Source organism: Ovis canadensis, chromosome 6 (assembly GCF_042477335.2).
Source record: "Ovis canadensis isolate MfBH-ARS-UI-01 breed Bighorn chromosome 6, ARS-UI_OviCan_v2, whole genome shotgun sequence".
Taxonomy (NCBI): Eukaryota; Metazoa; Chordata; class Mammalia; order Artiodactyla; family Bovidae; genus Ovis; species Ovis canadensis.
This window is the reverse complement of record NC_091250.1, coordinates 40,967,271-40,988,506: the sequence shown is the minus strand read 5'-3', so window position 1 is coordinate 40,988,506 and position 21,236 is coordinate 40,967,271. Positions and strand designations below refer to the sequence as shown.

Below are 21,236 nucleotides of genomic sequence, written 5' to 3'. Positions count from 1 at the left end.
TTGTTTCTTGAGTTAAAAGAAAGACAAAACAATGCACATTTTCTTTGCATTTACTTTTACTGGAAAAAAGAAAAAACAACAACAAAACATTTTTTTTCAAAAGAATCAAAAGACCATTACACAAGATTGCACAATCACTTACAAATACTGTCAATTAAAGGTAAGTAGGCTAGTCTCACAGAGTCCTTGTCTAAGTAGTTTTCTCCGTATGCAATACACTGACAAAGTAATTCTCAGAGCTGTTGGGCTGGATTCACAGTCCCGCTGGGCATGCTCACTGCATTCCATAATTGAATCACATCAGATCTCAAGTAGGAACTCTTCCACCAAGATTTCTATCATGACAGCAGTTTAAACAGTCACCTTCTTTCCATTTCCCACTGGCTTTTTTCGTAGTCAGAGGTATAGTTCAGCGTTATCCAATGTCTTTCTTCATTTACCATACAATTTACTCTCCTTTGTTTGGGACCTAACTTCCTCAGTCTTCACATTCTTTTCAACCACCACTGTCTTTACAATAAGCTGAGTTCAGTGTAAATATAGAAACCAACATCTTCAAAGGGGGAGAAAAAGAAAGGACCACCTGCTAGAAAAAGGATACAAGGATGATAGGTAATTTCAGGAAGCCCTGGAAAGGATTTTTTGCCATTAACATTAGCTTGTAAAAAGCAAGTATGAAACTTAAAAAAAGAAATCAAATCTGATGTGTGTGTGTTTTATTTTGCACCATTATGAATCAAATACAAATACAACTAATAATATGCTCTAAGTTGCAACATGAAACAAGAATGGTAACAGCTTACAAATGCTGTGAACGTTCAGTTCTCTTCTGAGACATGGGGTATATCAATACTCCAGTTTTCAGAATCCTCCCCTGGGCCTTGTAATCACACGTGCCACAGATGGACCTGTGTTTTTATTTTCCCCCCAGAGGACCGGAGTCTGCAATTCTTATTAGATTCAAACTCAAGGTACAACTTAGCAAATGCTACATGCTTTATTAATGATTTTATGCACCTGTGAGGTCTACTTAGGACCCAGAAATTAATTAAGAATATAGAAACAATCTCTTGAAAATATATATCATATCTCTACATATACCTCTTTAGGAATTATGTAAAAGCCTAACATATTCTGTGAATTTGATTTTTATAAGTAGTTTTCTAAAACAAACCTACACATAATTTTTCCCCTCAACAGTACTGATAAAATACAGGGCACCTTTTTCTTTCAAGTATTTGGGTAAAATAGCATACCCTGAGAATTTGGGGTGCAAACCTACACCTTGTAAACTGTAGAATGAAACTCCTCAAGCACCACATAGGAAAATGTGTACCGTGATGGTTTTAAAACACAGAGACTATTACTGAATGTGTCTTCTCATGCACATATAATATATACTTATCATGAGATTATAGTCAGTCTACTTAAGAATCAACACTGTCCTGCAGTCCAAAGTATTATTTCAGGTAGCATGAGCATTCAATTTGTAACAAACACAGACTTCCATTTCTATGAAATATGAAAATAAATTAAATGCATTGAATCTCTTTAGGAGGCAAGAATGATGAAATCAAATCTGAAATTAAAAAGATTCATATAGCTATGTATTTCTGAGTGACATAGGATGGTTTTGAAGTGCATGTTAACATTTAAGATTCATCATAAAGATGTCAAAATGTAATTTGTATTAGCTTATTTGTTCAATCATATCCAGAGAGCCATACACATACAGACATAACAGATGCAGACAGACATACAGAGAGCCAATATGTTAGGTCACTAACTGCATATTTGGGCTTCATTTCATCCTGAGGGCAATTTCAGAGAGTGTTTTTCAAGAAAATACATTCTGGTGAATTAAACTGTTGTACTGGTTACAAATTTGTTCAGTTTTCCAACAACAATTCAAAAGGAGCATATTTAAACCTGACCATTTGACCAACAGGGAAAAAGGGAAAATGGGTCAAAATTTCTACACAAAATACCCTGTGGTTCATCTGGAAAACTACATTTTCACATGTAACCCCAAGAAGAGATGGCCAAAGGCAGACTCTGCAATTCTAATTAGATTCAAGCTCCAGGAACCCTCTAGGAAATGTTACATGCTTTATTAATGGTTTTGTATATTTAAACCATTAAAAGGTAGCTTGGTAGCTGAAAGGACACTGTTAGGGTGATGGTTTTATGGGCCAGAAGCTTTCATATACTCCTGGCTTTTTCTACTTAGCTTTGGTTGAATAAGGAAGGACTCAACTACTTCATTCAAATATCAACACAACCTCAAGAAATAAAACAATGAAAAGTGAGGATTTAGATTTACCTCATGTTTTTAAACATGTTCCCCTCTATCATTTGAGGTGGTAAATGGCCTAGCAGCTTTGCTTCTTATGGCTTGATGAAATAGAGAACCATGAAATTATCACAGATGATATATGGTATTCATAGAACACTACTTTAAAATCCCTTATTTTAACCACTTGGACATTTACTACAACCAAAGCAGCTTCTCAGAGGATGTGGCCTCTCTGTTAGGGCCAACAAATGAAAAGTTCTTTTTTTCCTAGTTTACCTCATTGTGAAAATTTGAGGCTCAGATCTGTTAGGGGAAAATAATGATAAATAGTGATGATAAGTAGCTTATGGGATCCCCAGACCCTTGGTAGGTAAGACTCCATCACATTCTCTGGGAAAGGAGAGGTCTCTCTTTTTGGAGACCTGGAAGTAGTTGACTACTTAACACGAGCACTGGGTTTTCCTAAAAGTCACATGTAGTTTTGAAATAGTCTTGTCAATTCTGGTTCTGTCTATGAAATTGTATCTGAGTTTCACAGGATGTGTTCAATACTTGAGATTTCGGTGTTCTGAAAGCATTGTAAGTTATTTGAGTACTATGTTTGAGATCTTTAACAGATTCTACATTCTTGTTTCAGTATTACGTGACCAAGACCCAGAGCATCTCTACTGAATATAAGGAAGGGCTGATGCTGTGAGAGACACTTCCTAGTAATGAAAAATTAAGTTCTGGGGTGAATCTGTTGATGGAGTTGAGTAAGATGACTTCTATAACAAAGGAATAACACTTCCCCCAATTATGGCACAAGGACATCTTTTCCAAATACAGAGACTATTTCATATTTCATGCTCCGTATCTCATAGAGGCAGTCTCCTCATTTCATAGCTCATCAGCACAATGATTGATTGAATTGTGACCAGAGCTGACTATTCCTGTCTCAAACCCTTCCTTTTACCCAAAAGAACTTCTTTTCAGAATAAGATCCCTTTAAGGAAAGCCCTGAATATTAAATTGAAGTTTTTTTAAAAGAGTACAACTGAGATGGAAGCATAAAACATATCTTCAGTCATGAGCAGTATAAAGTTCTGTGGTTTCAAGATGTAATTTTAAGCAAAAATCAATATTGAAAATCATTAAAATAAAAATAAGGCTTTAAAATTTACCAGAATGCTTTATCTTTTAAAAAATAAGTAAATAAGAGGAGATTCCTTTTTGAAAAGCCCAGGAGAACCTTCAAGTTATTCTTTTTAAAAGTAAGAAATATTTCAATGTAACATTTGTTGAATATATATTAACTCACTTATAAATTATGATGAGCTAAATATTTAACTGTTCAATCAGCTCTTCAAAACTTACCATGAACACTCACTAAAATAACCTTCAGAAGTGGGCTACAACTGAGGCAGTATTGAATGTCAATGAAAGATTCTATGATTTGGATTCTCGACATCTCTTAAAGCCATAGGGAGCAAGTGATATAAACCTAGATCACTGCTATTGGTATGGTGACGGCTGGAGAGAATCGGAGCCACCAAATCAGAGTTCACTTTCTGCTCCACTACTCCAAACAGGTCACACTTCAGACTCCAAACAATCTGTGAGAGAGAGGAGTATGCAACTATGGAGGGAATCATTAAAGAAGAATATAATCCTCCACGCTCATAGCAAAGCTTGGATTCTAGAGGGAAATAGATATTTTATACCTTTCTGAAACTAAGACCTTAATCTTAAATGCAACCACTGGCTCTCCAGTCTTTCAAACCATTCTATTTTAAGGCAACAAATGGTGTCATGGCATTGTACCGATGGGAAAGTTAAAACAAGGCACAAAAGTTAAAACCACTGTTTTTCACAATCACATCTGAAATCATGCTAAACCCAATAAAAGGACATGTAAAACATAACCAAGAGAATGACTAGGCTTGGCTGGTCTATGATTCAAAATACAGACCCATCATATTTAAACCCAGACAAATGCTACAACTCTGCCCGCCAGTGCTGATATATTGTAAGAATCTGTAGGGAGATTTGTGACCCAGATGACTGATTTGTTGTTGGTTTACAACAAAACCAATCTTATTCTGTTGTATGTTTTGACGGAACTACAAGAACATGTAAGAGATGGTTTGCCTAGTCACAAATGCAGGAAGGAAAGATGAAGGGAAAGCTTATATTAAAGTACAAAAGGAAATAGTTTTACATAGGAAAAAAACGCAACCATTCAATCAGCAATAACACAAAGTGTCTTAACAGGGTTATTCAGAAAAATATGGAAACTTACACACTTGTTTATAAGAAGCAAAAACTAAGAATAACGTATCTAGGGGAAGTTTTTCCGGTGGTTCTTAGTGTTGTTACAATGACGCCTTCAGATTTAAGAAGGTTTGTCCATCTTTCTGTCTTGCTCCTATAAACAAACATAGTCAAAGAAAAGACTGTTAGTTCTAAAAGTAAATCTCAGTCTTGAGGAAGCAAGAAAAATGCCAAGATACATTTTATTTAACTATTTGGCTAATTTCTGTGTGAATAATGCTGAAGTTCACATTTTAAAATTGGAGAATATGTTTCTGAACCTACTAGACATCCTACTGACTTCACGAAATTGCCCCAAATGGAACATCTTTTTGAAACTTGAATTAAATACAGTCAATCCATTCAAAGAGTTAAATATTTAGTTTTACTGAAATTATCCATAACAGAAAATAGTATAACAGATATGTTCTTAAAACATGCAAAAATGATATTTAAATTGAAACATTTGAAATTAACATGAGATATTAATTTAGTTAAATGAATAAACTCTATACTCTAAAGTGAATGGTCACCACCTAAATTGTGTGGAATTTCATACTGTGCATTTTGTTTGAAATGAGATATACTGGTTAGAGTCTATAACTTATTTCAATCCATTCTAAAACAAGCACTGATGTGTTCAAAATCTTACTGAAAATTAGCCCTTTCTTTCTGTCAATCTCTCTATATAGTGCATATCTAATAGAACTTTGCCTAAAGAACTTTTTAAAATTAACCTTTGGGAGTTGAAATTTGAACATAATACTATGAAGACAAAAATAGAGTGGCCTACAGGTAATATTTTTTTAGGGATTAGACGACTCTATCGTGTGAAAAACAACCTTCAAGTATCACATAACAGCTATCTAATCAATTATATGCAATCAGAGTAGAGTGGCAAAGGATATTTTAATCCTGCCATCTAGAAACTGACCTGTGTTAAATATATATGCTTAACGAAAAAGAAGTCTATAAGATTAATTATAGGTTTAGAGCTCATATGTATACATTTCAAGTTTGTTGATTTTACCCTTCTGTACTTGATATCGAGAAATGACTTTCAATAGAAAAGGGACTGTTGTGGATCTGGAAATTCTCATTTGCTAAAGGTTTTCTACCTTAGGACACACAGAACAGGAAAAGAAAGCATAATTACAAGGGGAGGAGAAAATAGGAGACCAAGAAGAAAAATGTCAACGTGGATCTAAGGACAACTCAGGCTGAGTCCTGTTGTGAAGCAAAGTTTGCAAGGACTCCTTGAGCAGAGAGGGGAGAGAGACAGATAGAAATAGTGTGAGAGAGAGAGAGAGCGGGAACACCCCAGGATGGGGAGAGCAAGCTGAGGAATGGAGGAGAAATCTGTTTCTACCAATTGCTGGGATCATTTTCAGGGACTTGTCTAGATAACATCTTTTCACTCATTTGTGGGATATTGCTTCTGCAAATTGGAGAAGGAAATGGCACCCCACTCCAGTATTCTTGCCTGGAAAATCCAATGGATGGAGGAACCCTGTATATTAACTTTAGAGGAACTATGTTTAAAATCTTGAAAGTAATACAGTTGCTCCAATTCCTATTAAGGCTGAAATAATGATTGCCCAGTTGAACCTGGCAGAGAGTCATGACGAAGTCAGGGAAGGGAGGGAGTGACTGTACTGTCACCAGGCAGTCTGGCCTGGATGACTTTCCATGCTTTTAGGACGGAACCCATGACAGAGTTCAGCCGGGATGTTGGGTCAGACTCTCCCTTGCTCTACACAGGCCTGCACCCAGAGAAAGGGGAAAACCACCACATGCAGCTGGCACCCTATGCCAGGAGCTGTATAACATGCTGAAAAGCGTGGGGATACTAGAGAACCCTGACCACAGCCAACTCCTGCCCCAGGGGGCCAGGCAGCATGCAGAGCTGTGAGCATGACCTCCGGTTTGAAGAAATACTAAGAAATCCTGCATACTGGCCCCTGGTGCTGCCCTGAGAGTATGCAGGAAAAAGGGCTGACTTTCTGTCTTGGTGGAGGCCCCAGAGAGATGAGGGGCATCTAGTCTCCAAGGAAGATTGAACTCTTATGATAGTGCATGGACTGCGTGCCATGTCCTTTGCAGTGATTTTATGATTCAATCTTCACAATGCTCCTGCAAGGTATCCCCACTTTACCCTTGAGGAAATTGAGGTCCAGAGAGGGTGAATCATTTGTCTGGGGGAAGACTTTGAGTCCGGGTGCCTGACTTCAAGGCACACATACCTGGGTTTTAGTCAAAACCACACAGCTTCCTTTGGACTGAAATGCATGTCCCCATTGGCATTTAGCAGACCCTGCTTTCAAGTGACATCCCACACCTGCCCCCCACCCCCCCCGAGTTACCTGTCCTCCCCGCCAACACAGATTACCCCATCCCATCCCACCCACACAAACACTGACAGCCACAGCCCCTAGAAGTGCTGAAACTATTTCTCTTTGGGACGTACAGTGTTCTAATGACTAATGAGAGCTAATTTTTTAATCAAAAGAGAAACACACATGGAGGCTTAATATATGCTAGACATTGCCAGATTCAGGATCAGTTTCTTACTTTATTCTCTCCCCTTTTCCAAGTTAAGAAAGAGGGACAATTCACAAGGAACTGAGATGTGCAGGGCAGAGAGGGAGAAAGTGGGCAACACATGGCCACTGAGCTCAAAGGGCCTGGATTTCAGCTGGTCTCTTGATCTGGGACAAATTATTTTTTCATTTGTCAAATGGGGATAAGAAAGTACCCACGGGCTTAAAGACAAGCAGCATGATGTTAAATCTTGGTATATAATAAATGAATACACATTAGCTCTTAATTTTCCTTTCTTATTAATTTTATAGAGGTTTGAGGAAAATATAATGACAAAAAAAAAAAAAACCTGTAGAGAAAAGCACCAAATAATAAGAATGAGGAAAGTTACAATCCCAGGAAAGAGAAAGGGAGAAAAGAAATACAAAAAAAAAAAAAGACAAAAGGAAGATAATACAACAGCAGCTATATATAAATCATCAGGAGAGGAAGCCACAGTCAAGGTAGGAAAAAACAGATATAAATGAGTTGATTCAGTAATGTGATCACGGGATGAGCTGAAAATGAAACGTCGAGCGTGTTGCCTGCAGCCCGCCCTCTGACCTCGTGCGCAAGGCTGCCAAGAACACAGGTGAGGGAGCCGCCACAAAGAAATGATAAAAAAAAAAAAAACAGGAAGAAAATTCTCAAACAAATGGAAGGGGAAGAAAAGAGGGAACGTAAGGTGTGGGCCCGACCCCAGGATGGAGGAGCAGAAGGAAGAGTGGGAGAAAAAGAGACGGGGACTGGGCAGCATTAAGAAAGAAGCAAATGGAAACAGACTCTGGTCTGGGATACTTCAGTTCTGAGTCCCAGTTCTGCCCTAGATGGACACTATGACTTCAGAGGGGTTAGCCTGAATTTTCTCCTGCCATCTTTACACAAGGGGACAGGGTTTGATGACCTAAGGACCCCATGGGGCCCCTTTAGAGAACCCTATGAAAATGGTTTCCCCTGAATCTGCTCCCTTTCTCCTTCCTCGTCAGTTGCTGATGTCTGGGGCTCTACTCAGGAGGTAGAAATAACTCTGAAGAAGTGAGGAGAAAAAGAAAGAACAATGACACAGGAACAGTATATAGCACACTCAGAAATGAAGAAGCAAATGGGTTAAGTATTAAAAAAAGAAAAGACGTTCAAAGGAAACAAAATAATTGCAGTCCCCACTGGGTGTCAGGCATGGTGCCAATGAAAGTTTTCTGTTGTTATTATTACCTGTTTATCTTTATGCCCTTGTAAATGGTATTTAGTATCAAGTCTCAGATACAATTTTAAAGCAAAAATACAGCATGTAAGTGGGTGGGCAGGAGCAAGCAGGTGACTGAACATGTTAGGGAAGGAAAAATATAGCTACATGCCTCAAATGACAGAAATCTAAAATAAAAATAATCTCATCAGAAAAGGCATCAAAGATACTGTGGAGAAGGGACTTCCAAAATGAAACATAACAAACAACAAAGGCCTAAAACAGAAGAGGCCTAACAAAAAAGGAGAGAGCTAGGACGTTTTGAACTGGTATGCCCAGCACACTGGTGTGTTCCAGTGGGTTTCTGTTGTACCCTCTGGCCACCAGCTGGGAACAATTTGGTCCATTTATCACACTGTGTGATGTCATTGCTAAATACAAATAAAATACATAATATTACTACTTAGCTTCTGAGATGGGTTGTGACCAGGCAAAGATTGAGGAACACTGCAATTTTGTTCACAGGAAGAAGAGAAATAGTAAAGACACACCTATGAAAGCGAAATGAGAGGAAAATTCATACCAGAATAATCCAAGAGGAGCAGCAGCTGGGTATACTCAAATCTATATGGGGGAGAAAGTAAGGCTCCTGGTTACAACGTGCAGCTAAAAATAGATGATGAAATACTTATTATTTGAGCTGGAAGGAATCTTAAAGGTTAAGACAGGATTTGAACACTGGTTTCGCGGTTCTGTGTGTTCAGCTTATGTCTTCCAGCTGGAGTGCAGGCTCCTGGCTTGTATTAATAGGATGGTCACATGTGGGTTCATAGCCTCACCACAGAGTTCACCGTGGCTGATGGAGTGTAAACATGTAATTCATGCTTGTGGAATGAATGAAGGAGTTAGTGCGTTTTATTAAACATTAATTTTACAAAAGTCAAGAGAATCAGAGCAGGTCCGAGGTGTCCTGGCTGCCAGTCCTGGGCTCATTAGGCTCCTCTGCCATCCTTTTTTTGTTTCATGACTCCTACCAACAAACAAACAGCATACTGTGTGGTCCAGGAGCCAGGAGCCAGCCCCTTGGGTCCTGGTTCTCTCCCTCTCTGGGGACCTCAGCAAAACCACTTCTTTCTAAAGCCCCAGTTTTCTTCTCTATGAAATGCTGTGTTTGGATCAAGTCATTTATGTGACTTCTTAGTTGAGAGGGGCACATAAAATCCTACTCTACCTCAAGAAAATACTCTGGAATAAGTCTAGTTTTCAAAGGAAATCTTAAACTGAAACTAGCTTCCAGGCCTTCTCACGCTGACTGTCCATACGAACACCAACAGATGAAGGGGGGTGTACCATGTAATTCTTGCTGTATCTGAACCATGTTTAAATTTTTCCACACAAGGAAAAAAACTATACATTTCCTTTTTTTTAAACCTGACTTTTTTTCTTTGGCAAGTGGCATAGAACTTTCAGGATGCTGAGTCTTGAAGGATTTTAGTTATCATCTGAATCTGGGTAATTAGATTTTCACCTATACACTGAAAGCTAATAATTAACTCCTCTGTGTGTGCATGTATTTGTGTGAGTATGTGTATTAATTGCTCAGTTGTGTCTGACTCTGTGAAACCCCATGGACTGTAGTCCACCAGGCTCCTCTGTCGATGGAGTTCTCCAGGCAAGAACACTGGAGTCAGTTGCCATTCCCTTCTCTAGGGGATCTTCTCGACCCAGGTCACTGCATTGCAGGTAGATTCTTTACCTTCTGAGCCACCAGGGAAGCCCCAGTTATTTCCCTGACTACCCTTAAATCTTGAAGCCAGCTTTTGCCTTTCTGTCTATCTTTAGGGTTGTGGAGTAAAATAAATGTTAAAGAAATAAAAAGCTTTCAAAGAAATCACTGTTCAAATCTCTAGTGCAAAAAACCTGGGTTTGTATTTGTGTCTGATGGAAACCACGCCGGCCTAATCTCTCCAGACTCAGCAGACGGGAGAAGGGCCAGAGGCAGCTGCTACAGGACAAGGAGCTAGCCTGTGCCACTTCCTCCCTCCTCGGGGCCCTGTCCTCCTTTCCCCTTGCCCTGCGCCTCCACAACTCACACAAAGGCCTCCCAGGATTAGCTGCTCCCAAACAGCCTTAGGTAAACATCCCACCTGTCCAGAAGATGAAAACACTTTGGTCTAGAGGCTACTTCTTTTCTTCTGCAAAGCTGTCTCTAAATTGGGGCCTCTTCCACATGCATATTTCTTTATTTTCTACATTGAACAACAGTGGCATTATTTATCTTTAATCTTTCCCTCCTTTATTTGTGTTCATTACATATGGCCTGTTGCAAATTCTTGGAAAGGAAGAATTCGAATCATCTGTTTCTAGATTAGAAGTGAAATGAGGGTTGTGCTTTTACCTGAATTTTTAGAGGAAGATCCAAGGATTATTGAACAGTGGTCTATTGTTTATTTTTCAGCCTAGTAAATATAATACATAGTAAAATCCCTTAATTTGGAAAACTTTTATATTTTGCAACAACTGTTTCATGATCTGACATTCACACAAATGTTGAGCAGTAGAAATCATTGACACACAGTTGTCATGAGTCCTAGAGAGTTTGCATGCCCCAGAAAACACAATTGGTGAAAAGATGCTGGCACTCTGATCCTACATCCTAATTTAACGCTTTTTCATTTCAGAAAGAAACAATGTTCCTCTCTTTCTTTTCAATACAGAGAAGACAGGAATGGCTTATTTTTCCCATGTAAGCATAGAAAGGGTTCCTCCCCTCTTCCTCTCCTTTCTTAGTTCAGTATGCTCTTAGCAAGGTATGAAACCCCTTAGAAGCATTTATGCTGTCAACCCTTCCTCATGTGAAGACACAGGAGAAGGAGAGGGCAAATCTGTCCACCCAGTGCCGGCAGCTTCCTGCTATATCTGAAGGATGTGTGTGTGTGTTTAGCTTCTCAGTCATGTCCATCTCTTACGACCCCATGGACTGTAGCCCGCCAGGCTCCTCTGTCCATGGAATTCTCCAGGCAAGAATACTGCAGTGGGTTGCCATTTCCTTCTCCAGGGGATCTTTCCAAACCAGGGATTGAACCTGCATCTCCCTTTCACCACTGGGCCACCAGGGAAGCCTGTCTGAAGGTTGCCCCTGCCTTATGTGCTTGACCTAAAGTGTCCTGGTTCAGAAAAATCTGGCTTCCCTTCCTATCAAGTTCCTGGACTATCAGAATCCACATGTACTTCTTTTAGAGAGGGGAACAAGGGGGAGTTGATTCTTTTCTGATGGGAGAGAATGTAGATAGGAAAGGGTGCCTTGTAGGCATTCCCAGCAGAGCACAGTGGATTCACTCTGAACAAACTGGATCAAATACAGCAGCTTCATCCCAGGAGCCACTGCAGCTTGGGAATCTTCCATCCCATAGGGGTCAAGCCGTGTTTGTGCGTGCGTGCGTGCGTGTGTGTGTGTGTGTGTGTTTGTGTAAAATACCTTAAAGTCTTTGTAAAGACTTTGGACTTGCCTAAACAAAGTATTCTGATTGTCTGAAAGCAAAAATGAGACCTTAAAAATAGGCTCTTTGTATAAGAAACTTCAAGAGAAAGATGTGGGGGACAGATAGAAGCCATTCTGCAGATTTTAGAAAACCTCTTAACAAGAAAGTGTCAGCCTTCGACTCTCCTTATTCTGAGGAGCAACCAGAGTAATGGTGTTTCCAAAGATGTCCTGTGCCTCTGTCACTTGGGCTGCAAGGAATAAGGCTCACTCCACAAAATCCAGACCAGGTTTTCACTTCTTCCCCCTGCCAATCTTCACCCAAGGCTAATCCTGATAGATCCCTCCTACTCACTGTGGGAAAAACACTCAGGCAATTTGAAAAGGTCAAAGGGAAAAGGCCAGACATGGGGCTGAGGAGTGGGGAGAGAAGGACACCTCGCAGGAAAATTAGCTCCCTAATAATTTGAATGGGGTTCTATTCTTACGAAAATACCTCCTCTGCTATAAACCTGCCACTTCAAATACAAAGCATTAGGACTCCTCTTAATCGCTCAAACCTGATTATCAAAGTGATGGTCACTCACCAGCAGCTGCTCCCTTCGGCTTTCTGGTGACCACTCATCATCTGTGTTCCACCACGAAGCTCATGGTGGTGCCGTCAAAGGAGGGGGGTGCGATGATCCGCGGCCCCAGGGGCTGTGAGGTGATGCTGATGACAGGCTTGCCATGCAGCTGGGCAAAGCCCTTGGCCCCCACGAGCTGGGAGGTGGCTGCCGGGGCAGAGGAGGAAGAGGAGGCGGGAGACTGACCAGAGGCCATGAAGTAGGGGGCCTCAGTGAATGCTGCAGCTGCCTCTTTGCTGGGGGGCTCTGCTGCCAGTGGGGAGAGCTCACCGCCCCCTGGAGTGCGAGCAATTGGTGTGGGCTGCAGGGCGTTGGCGGGCAGCACCGTGGGCAGAAACCCGGGGTAGATCATGTAAGTGGGTCCATAGGCCCCAGGACTCAGGGCCAGAGGAGGCACAGGGAGGGACATGGGAGCCACTGCCTGCTGCTGGGAGGTCACTGGCACGTCCACATACTGCCCCGTCTCAGGGTCAAACAGTCTCCGGGTCATGGGCTGTACTGGTGTGTCCACCAGATAGTACTGGCCGGTGGTCACATCCAGGAGCATCTTGCGCTGGGTCTGCTGAGGTGGGGGCTGCTGGAAGGGGTCTGTGGGGACAGGAGCTGGGCCGGCAGGTGCCGGGGCTGGCATGCCTGGAGGGGAGAAGCAGAGCACCTGGGGCTGGGCACTCTGTAGGGTGAAGGGCAGTGGCTGCTGGTGGTAGATGGCGGTGGGGGGATGCTCAGGGCTCTGGGGCCCCGCAGGGGCAGCTACTGTCTCCCGGGGGTGGTCAGGTTTGGTGCGCCAAGCTGGCCGGCTGGTTCCACTGACCTGAGAGCCCTTGGGACTAGTGGGGACCTGACTGCGGGCACTCAGAGGGGGCAAGCTACAGAGAGTGGCCGTGGCTGAAGAAGCTGGGGGTCCCTCCCTCCCTGCCCCAGGCCTGCCTGGAAGCTCTCCAGCTGCAGAGCTTCCTTTAAGAGGGATGGTCAGGTAATTCTCACAGTCACTATTGCTCTTTTCCAAATTGCTGCCGATTTTCCTGTTGGTCACCTCTTCCAGAGGTGCCCGGGTGGCCGGAGAGATCTTGAGGGACCGCAGTCCCTGCGATTTGATGCCCTTGGCGGCCGCCGAGGGACTCTCCGGAGAAGGGCCTTGCGGGAACTTGCCAGCGACTCCCCCAGTTTTCTGGGTGCTGCTGGCACTCACAGTGAAGACGTTCCGTTGGCTGGGGAGTGGGGGCAGGGGCTGGGTTCTGTCCACATCCTTGTGCACTGGCGGAATATAGAGGGACCGGGGCCGCTCCCTGGCCAAGTTCTCAAAGGCAGCCGCGCGGGCAGACACGCTCTCGGTGCTGGGGTTGGAGTTTCTCCGCTGTAGACGCTCTGGGCCCCCTCTGAGGACCACCCCACCTTTGTTCCCGATGCCCCGTGGCTCCTCCACCTCACCCAGCCGTCTGGCCAACTTGTCGGGGTCAGCAGCCCCGGCCCCTTCCCTCTCCTCGCTGGCGATGAGCGACAGGACGTGGCTGTCGGTCAGCAGAGGCAAGGGGTCACTTTTCCGCTTCCACTCATTCCTGTTGAAGCTGTACAGCTCTTCCATGGACCTCACAGCCGCCGTCAGCTTCTCCAGGGCATTCCGGGATGTCTTGGGGCCTTTCCCTTCCTCCTTGACCTCCTCCTCCTTGACCTTCTCTGGGGTCCTCTGAGCCTTGGAGACGATCTTGAGCACAGGCAGGTAGGAGCCCTGCTCAGGCTTGTTGGGGGCGATGGTGGCCACCGGCAGCCTGCCAGATGCCCTGTGCACCAAAACTGTCCCTTCTGGCGAGGAGGAGTTCAGGACCCGGCCGCCTCCCTTGCCCGCATTCTCCCTGGGCTCTCGCTCGGTGCTGTCCTCCCTGGGGTTCACCACAGCCTGGCACGTGATCACCATGGGGGACAAGGATCCGGATCCCCCAGTGGCAGGAGCCAGCTGCTTGGGTTTGGGCCCAGTCAGCCCCTGCTCTGGGGTAACGCTGCCCTTGTCACTGCTGTCCCCTGACCCCTTGATTAGTTTCCGAACATCTCTCACCTGATGGAGGGGGCCTTGGGCCTTGGACTTGTCCCTGACGTCTCTCACCTGGAACTGGGGCACTTTTTCCAGGTTGTCCCCCCGGAAGAGCTTCTGCTGGGCCCTGCTGTTGTCCTCAATGGTCTTGAAGAGGTTGGAGGCACTGCTGCTGGCCAGTTTGGGCGTGAGCAACTTGGCAATGTTGAAGTCCGAGCTCGGCTGCTGCACGCTCCCCAGGCGGATCTTGATTTCGGGAGCCTTGGGTCGGATCACTGCCGTGGAGGTGGCCTGAGCAGCAGGGTACTTGGTGGCCTGCTTCCCCGGCTGCTTATCCCTGGGTGTCTGCTGGATGTTGGGGACAAAGAGGCGAGACATGATGGTGGACTTACTGGCAGAGATCTCCCCCAGGTCGGCCCTCCAGTCACCCCCCTTGGGGAGTTTCAGCTTCCCAACGGGGGCTCTTTCTTCTCGCTTCTCAGCCTCTTTCTCCTTCCAGGACCGGAATGCACTGTTCTGACTGCGGAGAAAGATGCCCTTGACAGTCTCTGAGGCACTCTTTTTAATTTCACACACTTCTGGGAGTCCATCGGCAAAATGACGGCCGGAGCCTGCGTGGCTCTCCCGAGGGGCGCTGGCTTTGAAGATGGGGGATTTAGACCCAGCTACGGCCCCCTCCCCACCAGCATCAGACATGCTGACCACCGTGTACTCGGAGCCGGCCTCTGAGTGGCGAGAACTCTGCCTTTGCAGGCCCCTCTCGCGCTGCTTCTCAGCCCCAGGCGGAGGGCCCTCCGTCTCCTTGGAGGTGCTGGAGAGGTGATGGTGGGATGTGTCACTGAGTTCTCCCCTCTCCATTTTGAACTCGTGTTCCCTCTGCATCTTCTTGGAGATGACATTTTTGAGCAGGCTGGAAGCAAACTTGGACTTCTGGGGGCCATCAGCGCGGGAGGCCGGCTTGCCGCTCTCGGAGGTCTCTGAGCCATCATCCGTGTACACCGACCCGGGGCCCTTGCTGGGGCCTTTGGTGGCCTTGCAGGGCCCCGCGGCCAAACTGGCTTTGCTCTCACTGCGTAAATTCAGAGGCTCGAGAAGGGTGACCACACGCGGACCTGACTGGACCTGCTTCTGGAAACACAGAGGTGTTTCCACGTGTTTGATCTCGCCCTCGACTTTGCTGACCACGAACTCCAAGGCCTTGGTCTGGGACTTCTTGGATTGGATGTAGAGCTGGTCTGCCGTGGTCCTGGCCCCACCGCCCTTCCTCAGCCCTGCAGCCACTGAGGCCGCGCTGCTCCTCAGGAGGCTCTGTTCCACCCTGGCTCCAACACCTCCACATTTTAAGTCCAGGAAGGTCGACCAGCGCCCAAAGCCGACTTCGGAGAGCACGGAGGACTCCCGGGAGCTGATGTTCAGAGCCTCAAAGTAGGGGTAAGCGAGGCTCCGGAAGGCCCGGGAGGTCAGATTACGCACCTCTTTGTCCGCATCGTCCAGCTCGCTCACGGCACTGGAGGCTCCACTGGAGTAGTCCACCAGCTCCTTCGCCCGGATGGCCCCGCACCGGGTCTGCAGGCGAGCAGGGACGGCGATGAATTTCTTTGCATGGTCCTGAGCCACGGCTGCAGCCGGGTCTTGCTTCAGCGAACTGGAATTGTGGTCAGCAGCTGTAGAGACGCGGAGGCTCATGTCGCCTTCATGCTTGGCAGCATAAATAATGTTTTGCTTTGCACACACGTTGCTAGGCTCATTTATAGCCCGGGAAGTCGGTTTGATTGATAGGAGGATCTGGCTTGCTGCGTTCCCACAGCTGCTGGCAGCGGTGGCTGCTGCTGCCCCTGAAGCCGCCTCCGGGGGCTCGGGCAAGGGCTCCCGCGGGGTGGCCGTGCCAGGCCCCGTGGGTGGGGGAGTGGGGTCACCGTCCGAGGGGCCGCTGCCCACTTCCGTGCTGCTGGTGTCGCCGCCGCCACCGCCGCCGCTGCCCGCGCTGGGCCGGGTGGGGTCGCTGCTGGTGGGGCTGGGTGTCCGGGTGGCGTTGGTGCTGGGAGTGGTGCTAAGGTAGCAGCTGTTGTCGTCGTCCTCTTCGGTCAGGGTGGTGACATCCTCTGGGGTCTCGTCGCTGCCACCGAAGGAAGCGTAGTCCACAAATGAGTAGATCACGTTGTTGTCCTCGAAATCCCAGCGGGAGGCCAGGCCCACGTCGAAGTCCATGTCCTGCTCCACCTCGCTCAGCTGGATCTCGTGGGTGGTGATGTAATGGGCCTCCTGATTTCTGGGGGGGTCCCGGCTGCCCTGAGACTTGGCGATAATGTCCCTGCACTCTGTGGCATCCGCTTCCCCACATCGCCCTCTTCCTCCCCCTCCTCGTCCTCCTGCTTTTTCCCCTTCTTCTCCCTTGAGCTGGCAGCTCAGCACATTCTCACCACTGTCACTCTCGAAGCCTAAGGATGAGGAGGAGGTGGCCAGAGCCCCTGTGGATGTGGTGGTGCCATCCATCTTGGACAGGCCACCTTCTGCTCCATCCACCGGGGAGGAGGAAGAGGAGGAAGAGAAGGGGTTGCTGCCCTCATCGGTACCGGAGAGCTGGGATCTGGAGAGTTCCAAGGGGCCAGAATTCTTCAGTGGGGCTGGAGCTTCGCGCTCTTGACTGCTGACTTCGTCTTGGGCTTTCTCCTGGGGACTATTCGAGCCCCTCTGATCCCCCTGGCGCTGCTCCCGAGTGAGTCTCATGGTCCGGGGACCGTCCCTTGGGACTCCAGCTGAAGCGCACATCTCCACATATTTTGCTTCTCGCAGGGAGGAGGCTGGTGGCTTGGGAAGCGGCTGCAGCTGCTGCTTTAGCTCCTGGCTATCTTGAGCTCCGCTCACCCCGTCCCCCACCTCCTTGGATCTGGCCTGCAGATTCAGTTCAGGAGGGGTGCCTTCCATTCTGAGCCCTCGCCTAGGTGTCAGCGACAGGAAGAGGCAGTGGTGAGCGACGGGACTGTCCTGGGTCCCTCCCTGGCCCTGGAGGGGCTGCAGAGTAGCCCGAAGCAGGGTCCCACGTGCCTGGACTGGCCTCAAGGCTGCAGGCACCCTTGCCACTGCCGTCACCACCTCCCAGTTCTTCAGCCCCTGTGGCGGGGCCCAGGCCAACCTGAGGGAGGTAGGAAGGCTCCTGGGTGGGGTGGCAGAGGTGGTCTGTGGCCAGGGGGCTGCTGCTCTGGCCGAGACTGTGGCCAGCTTCCAGCAGCCAAGCTGTTCTGTCCAGTTGTTGGCCTGACGCTGTCGGCAGCTAGGAGTCTGAATGCCATCGACCACGGAAGAAGCAGCATCTGTAGGTCGACTCCGGGACTTCCAGAAATGAAAGGAAAGCATGTGCTGTTTCTTGTGGAGCCTTGTCCCTTTCCTGGATGGGGTAAGAGTGGGTCACGTCATTCCAGAAATATTTTTAGTGTCCATTCCCCAGTCATACTGAAACCACACTTGAGGGAAGAGAGAAGAGGCTCTGAGATAAAGAGAGAATGTGGGAGGTAGAGAAGACGTGTGGGTTCTAGTTGAAATCAACCAAATGTCCTATGTAATCTATTACGGGGATGTCTAGCAAGTACGAAATTATTCTTTACTCACTGCCGTCTTTCATTCCCAAGTCTGATTAAATGTGTTCCCCCCCCCCCACCTTGTTCTTAAATAAATCTGAATTCAGCAGTGCATTTCAAATCAATTAAGGACAGCCCAGAAAGACTTCAAAATCTCCTTTGGACATATGGCAGCTTTATGTTTGCCTGAAAATCTATGCCTTTTCTTTCTCTTTCATCTTAAATCAGTTGAGTTCTGGTAATACCACCTTTTGTAGGAATAAAACACTCTATCCCTCCTTCCCCAAAGTTCCACTTTATGAAACATAATCTGTTTGTTTAAAAATAGGAAGAACTCCTCCAGTCCTTACTGTTGACTAAAGTGTAAAAGGGCATTTTCAGAGACTTGAAACTTAACACTTGAAATAAACTTTTAATTAGAGTCACTAAAAAGCACCACGTGGTTCCAAAACGACACTACTTCAAATCCCTACAATCTCAAAAAGTTCCCTAAACTTCCAAAACCATGGCAAGACAATAAACCTCCAATTATATATATAGCCTGAGCCGCGGCCTCATGATTCAGTTACACTGGCTGGATTCCAGACCTGCAGGGCACTGACTGAGAAGGCACGGGAGAACAGCGAATACACTTACCCTTCACGAGTGCAGTGCGGCTGGCAGGGAGGCCCAGAGAGGAAATGTGGCCCACTGGCATACCCCATGGCACCGAAGCCAGAAGCCTAGGTCGCTGGCTCTGAGATCCTTTCATGTCAAACAATCCAGGAGTTGTGCCAGTGTATTTGCCAGGCAACCCCAGATGGCAGTTCTGTGCTGGCCATCCTCAGAGCAGATCCCTTGGGTCTATCAGTGGAGAACCACAACTCTTGGTTTGGTGAGATCTGGCTCCCATCACCTGCCAGGCCCAGTTCCACCACTATACATAGTCTATGTGTCACTTATGCCGATTGAATAAAGCACTATTTTAAACATTCACATTTGTGGGAAACAAAAATAACACCATCAACCATCCCCAACATGAAGGCCACCCCCGCACTGAAAAATGTTCCTTCCTCTGGCTGGGCGTGGGGGGAGGTATGGAGTGGGAGCCCCTAGCAACTGAGGCATCCACCTTCTCATCCTTGGGATGTGGAAAGTGCAGCCCTGCCATTCTCCCGGGACAAGTCTCTCCTGCCCACATCACTGCCATTGAAAACACGACATAGGGAAGGCTGGAAATATCAAGTATCACAATGTGGATAGAGAGCCAGAATGCTAGAGGCAGAGAGTAGAAGAGAAAAGGAAATAGAAGCAGAGAGGGAGAGAATGAAAGAACAAAAAAGTCAGAGAGAAAGCAGGGACTTGCTAAATTTGTGATCAAATTTTTGATTATGGAGAGCCAGGTGTAATGGCACAAAATCCTAGATTCTTAATGATAAAAAAAAATCGTGAATTGCAATAGTTATACCTAAGAGTTACATAGTGTTTACTGTGTGTGAGGCATTATCTGAGGCACTTTTAGATGTGTCTGTATTTACTTATTTAATTCTCATTACAGCTTGGTAAGTTAGGTACAATAATTGTAGTGAATTTACAGGCGGAAAAGCTGAAGCACAGAGATGTTAAGAAATTATAGTGAAGTTGCTCGGTCGTGTCCGACTCTTTGCAACCCCATGGACTGTAGCCTACCAGGCTTCTCCGTCCATGGAATTTTTCAGGCTAAGAGTACTGGAGTGGGGTTGCCATTTCCTTCTCCAGGGGGTTTTCCCGACCCAGGGATCAAACCCTGGTCTCCAGCATTGTAGGCAGACGCTTTACCCTCTGAGCCACCAGGGAAGCGCAAGAAATTATAGAGCAGAATTCAAACCCAGGCTGTCTGGTTCTAGAGCTCGCCCCTTCACCATGTTGCTACACTGCCTTGCTGACTTCCATACTCAAATACTCTCTGCTACACACAGACGCCCAGTTAGACTGGAGCAGGACATCCTAGGCTACTTCATCTGAATGACCACAAAATAAGCCATGTAACCATTTCTTGGTTTTGTTTTGTTTATACAATCAGCCTGCGTTCACATTATGTATTCAGGGATTAAAGAACATGAGCCTATAAATAATTATATTTGTCTCCTCCAGGCAAGCAGAATACTTCCAAAGCCCCATTTTAATTTTGCTTTGAAGCCTGGGATGAGAAACCCCGAATACTACCTCAAACACTGTGGGCCATACTCACTCCTCAGCTGATTATAAAACAGTTTCTGCCCATCAAGGCAATTATATTTCAAGAAGAAATGTTTCCAGCACTTTCCATATGGCCCTGTCTGTCATGACAACTCAACAGATTTTAGCAGTTTTGCCTTGCAGTTGGCAAAGCACAGAATTGAAAGGTCAGATGCCCTGGATGTAGGTTAAGCATAATTATTCAATGTCCTGAGTTCTAGAAGCTTACTTCCAGAGTTTTGCTTCTTCCAGAGAGTAAACCCTAGCCCAAACTCCCCACAAAGAGAGAAGATTAACTTAAAATAGGCACTTACCTCCAAATACCTGTGTGGCTCCTTTTCTCTATTCTAAGTCAATGCCAGCATAGGAAAAAAATTTGTAGAAAAAAAAAAAAAATTGGCCTTTTTCAAGTGAGGTCAATTTCCAACAAGTAGAGTTTAATTCAAACCACAAGTTCTATTTAAAAATCAAAAAAGCAGAAAATTTGGAGTAGGAAGACTCTATTAAAAAAATTTTTTTAAAGAAACTCATAAATGGAAAAACAAGGACCAATCATAGAGTAAAGTAAGACTAAAGCACCAAGCTTCTGCTTCCTGGCATTTCCAGAGCTCTAGATTAGTATATGCTACTGTGAAATAATTTCAGTTTTGATGAGATAATTTTTCATCATTCATTAGCCATAGAGCCATTTATTCCTACCATGACTACAGTCATTTTTTTTTTTACAAATGAACTCAGTGATTGCCTACCTGATCTCAGCTCTTGAGCAATTAGCAGTGACTAATATCACCAGCATTAACCCATGCTAAGCAAGCATACTTGCTAGACTAGGCAAGGTATACTCAGTAGATAACTTTATATGGGAATTAAAAGAGCAACAAAGGAAATGACTCATGTCGTTATATTTATCTCTGAAGAGAAAGTTTCTTAGCATTCCCTGAAAGTCTTATGCGATGTATCACAGTGAAGAAAACTTTAACA

At 45.7% G+C, this 21,236-nt stretch overlaps 1 protein-coding gene across 2 annotated transcripts; it reads right to left on the bottom strand.

The window, feature by feature from the left end:
• Window positions 1-38: 38 nt before the first annotated feature.
• On the bottom strand, window positions 39-18,880 carry C6H4orf54 (chromosome 6 C4orf54 homolog). Of its 2 annotated transcripts, XR_011257677.1 has the most exons (4): window positions 18,696-18,880; window positions 12,420-17,869; window positions 8,935-8,975; window positions 39-4,703 (listed from the first exon to the last, which is right to left on the bottom strand). XR_011257677.1 is itself a non-coding variant. In XM_069593639.1 (3 exons), exons 1-2 carry the CDS (start codon window positions 18,761-18,763, stop codon window positions 12,457-12,459), a joined length of 5,481 nt encoding a protein of 1,826 aa, XP_069449740.1. In that variant the 5' UTR covers window positions 18,764-18,880; the 3' UTR covers window positions 39-4,703; window positions 12,420-12,456. The 2 variants fall into 2 exon arrangements, 1 of the variants encoding a protein (XP_069449740.1); XM_069593639.1 differs by lacking the exon at window positions 8,935-8,975.
• Window positions 18,881-21,236: the final 2,356 nt, after the last annotated feature.

Coding starts and splice junctions, on each gene's coding strand:
- C6H4orf54 (XM_069593639.1), bottom strand. CDS start 18,763: ATGGGGTATGCCAGTGGGCCACATTTCCTCTCTGGGCCTCCCTGCCAG. Junction 17,870..18,695: donor CCGCACTGCACTCGTGAAGG/GTAAGTGTATTC, acceptor TACCCCATCCAG/GAAAGGGACAAGGCTCCACA.